Below are 2,302 nucleotides of genomic sequence, written 5' to 3' on the forward strand. Positions count from 1 at the left end.
CCCGTCAAAAGTTGGGCGAGGCGGGGTGAGGGTGCCCCGTCCCGAACCCGCTCCGTTGCTATCACTATCCAAAAGGGCGGCAACAACATTCAGCCCAAAGGAATTTATGCAGCTTCTCCAGGTTCCTATCACACGACTTAACATGATAGAGTTAAGGAAGAAAGGCATGTGAAAACAAGTCAATTTCTTGTATAGTTTTATTATGTGTAGCTACCAATGTTGCCATAAATATTTAGCGATTGGGTCAATGTGTATATTTCGAATAAGGAAATTGCACCATTTGCATTTGGTCACCTAAACTATGGGTCTAGTTACAAGTTGGTCCTCATTCTTTAAAAAATAGATATTTTAATCATTGATCTTTCATTGTCGTTGTACAAAGTCTTAGAGGATGAAAATCGTGATAGAGCCTTCTTCTAGAGTATTCGTTGGAACATGGCCGACTTTAAAATGAGGCATGGGGATCATGCCAATGTGGAAGGCATCAACATTCACATGGGTGTCCACTCACCCATATGCATGCTACATTCCTTTCTTTGCCTTCTTTTCTATTAAGGGATAAATTTCACATCAGTTAATTACCGAAACATAGAACAACATATAAAGGTTTGAACTATTTTTCTTCAAAAAAATTGACATTTTAATACGAAACATCAAGTCTTGATATGGTATCAAGATCATTCAACTCCAACGAATAATTTGATCCAGTTAAGGCAAATTAGGTAAAAAAGAAGAGGTGGAGATTGAGAGCAAGCAACCTCCTTTCCAGCCATGAGTTCTCCTATAACAAAAGCGCTCTTGGGTGGGTGGGCAGTTTTTCTTAAATGAGCCGTTATCTTGAGAATGCATGTTAAAGGAAAAATTTCGCGTCTATTAAATACCGAAACAGAAGCCTAATATAAGGGCTTGCACAACTCGACTCAATAAGATTGGCATTTTAAAATAAAACCATAAGTCTTAATGCTCCCAAACACTCAACTAGTAAATAATTATCATCTTAATTGTGCTAGAAAAATAATTATACCCTTATTTTAAGTTAAAATATGAAAAGAAAACAAAAAGAAAGAAAGTGTGCTTCATTTTCTCTAAGAGTATGTTTGATTACTCCATTTTAAACTTTTTCCATTTTCCATCCAATGAAAGGTGTTTGATTATCCAAATTTTCCATGGAATTTGAATTCCCCCCTCCCCTCACGTGACCTTGTTTTCCTTCATTTGGTGGAAAGTGAGAAGTCATTTTCCACCCAATTTTTTATTTTTTATTATTATTTTTTTTAAAAAAAAATTTTTGATAATGAGAACAAATTCTATGAATAATTGTAAAAGAGAATATTCTTTTAATTGAAAAATTTCATGTAAAACAAAACCAAACGAACATCAAAATATAAATGAGTTTTTTATTTTATTTTATTTTATTCTTTGGTTGGCAATGAAAACAAATTCTAGGAACAATGGTAGAAGTGGATATCCCTTAAATTGACAATTTTCATATAAAACAAAGCCAAACGAATACCAAAAAACACTTCATTTCAACATCTTCCACGAGAAAAATTATACCAATCAAACACTATCAATTGACAATTCCCAGGAAAATAATTTCTAGGTAATTCAATTCCCTGAAATTCATTTTCTTTCCACCAAAATTCCACCTTTGCAATCAAACGGACCCTAACTTGAAAACATTCCTCAAAATATACAAAGAGAATAAATTCCATAATCAAGAGATGTGATTCAATTTCTTAATCATCAACTGCAAGTTTCAAATGAGAAGAATCAAAAGGCCTAAACACATCAAAAGCCTTTGTCTCAATTAAATCCAAGTGCTTCTTCATAAGATGCATATAAACAACCCAATCTCCATTCTCTCTCACGCTTGGCATTGGCATCACATACCCAGTTTGCCCTCCCCAAGGAAAGTGATACGACCCAAATGCTGGAATTCCCCATCCGAAGTTCAGTTTCGTCACGGGAAAATGTTGACCGGAGGATACAACAATGGCAGCTTCATCATTAGCATCTGTACAGTACACCTTCACGATTGCTGGCTTTGGCCTATGAAGTTCTACCTAGAGAAGATAAAATAGAAATGAAAATATCAGAAGCTTAATCTTTTAGATGAGATTATTAATATAGTATCATAGCCTAGCAAAAGTCTTGAATGAAGTGTTGGGGTGACCATCTATAAAAACTCGTGTACATTTTTATCTTTTAGGAAGGAAAGTGTGTGTGTGTATACACACACACACACACACACATACATATGTATGTGTGGTGTGTGTATATATATATATATATACACACA

At 34.6% G+C, this 2,302-nt stretch overlaps 1 protein-coding gene across 1 annotated transcript in view; it reads right to left on the reverse strand.

Moving 5' to 3' along the window:
- Positions 1–1,465: 1,465 nt before the first annotated feature.
- LOC111404701 overlaps positions 1,466–2,302 on the reverse strand; it is a 3,767-nt gene continuing 2,930 nt past the window's right edge. Inside the window, exon 3 of the mRNA XM_023033469.1 lies at positions 1,466–2,066. Within this exon, the coding sequence (XP_022889237.1) occupies positions 1,740–2,066 (327 nt within the window). The 3' untranslated portion in view covers positions 1,466–1,739. The remainder of the gene's footprint in view (positions 2,067–2,302) is intronic.

The sequence above is a fragment of the Olea europaea genome, chromosome 11 (assembly GCF_002742605.1).
Source record: "Olea europaea var. sylvestris chromosome 11, O_europaea_v1, whole genome shotgun sequence".
NCBI lineage: Eukaryota > Viridiplantae > Streptophyta > Magnoliopsida > Lamiales > Oleaceae > Olea > Olea europaea.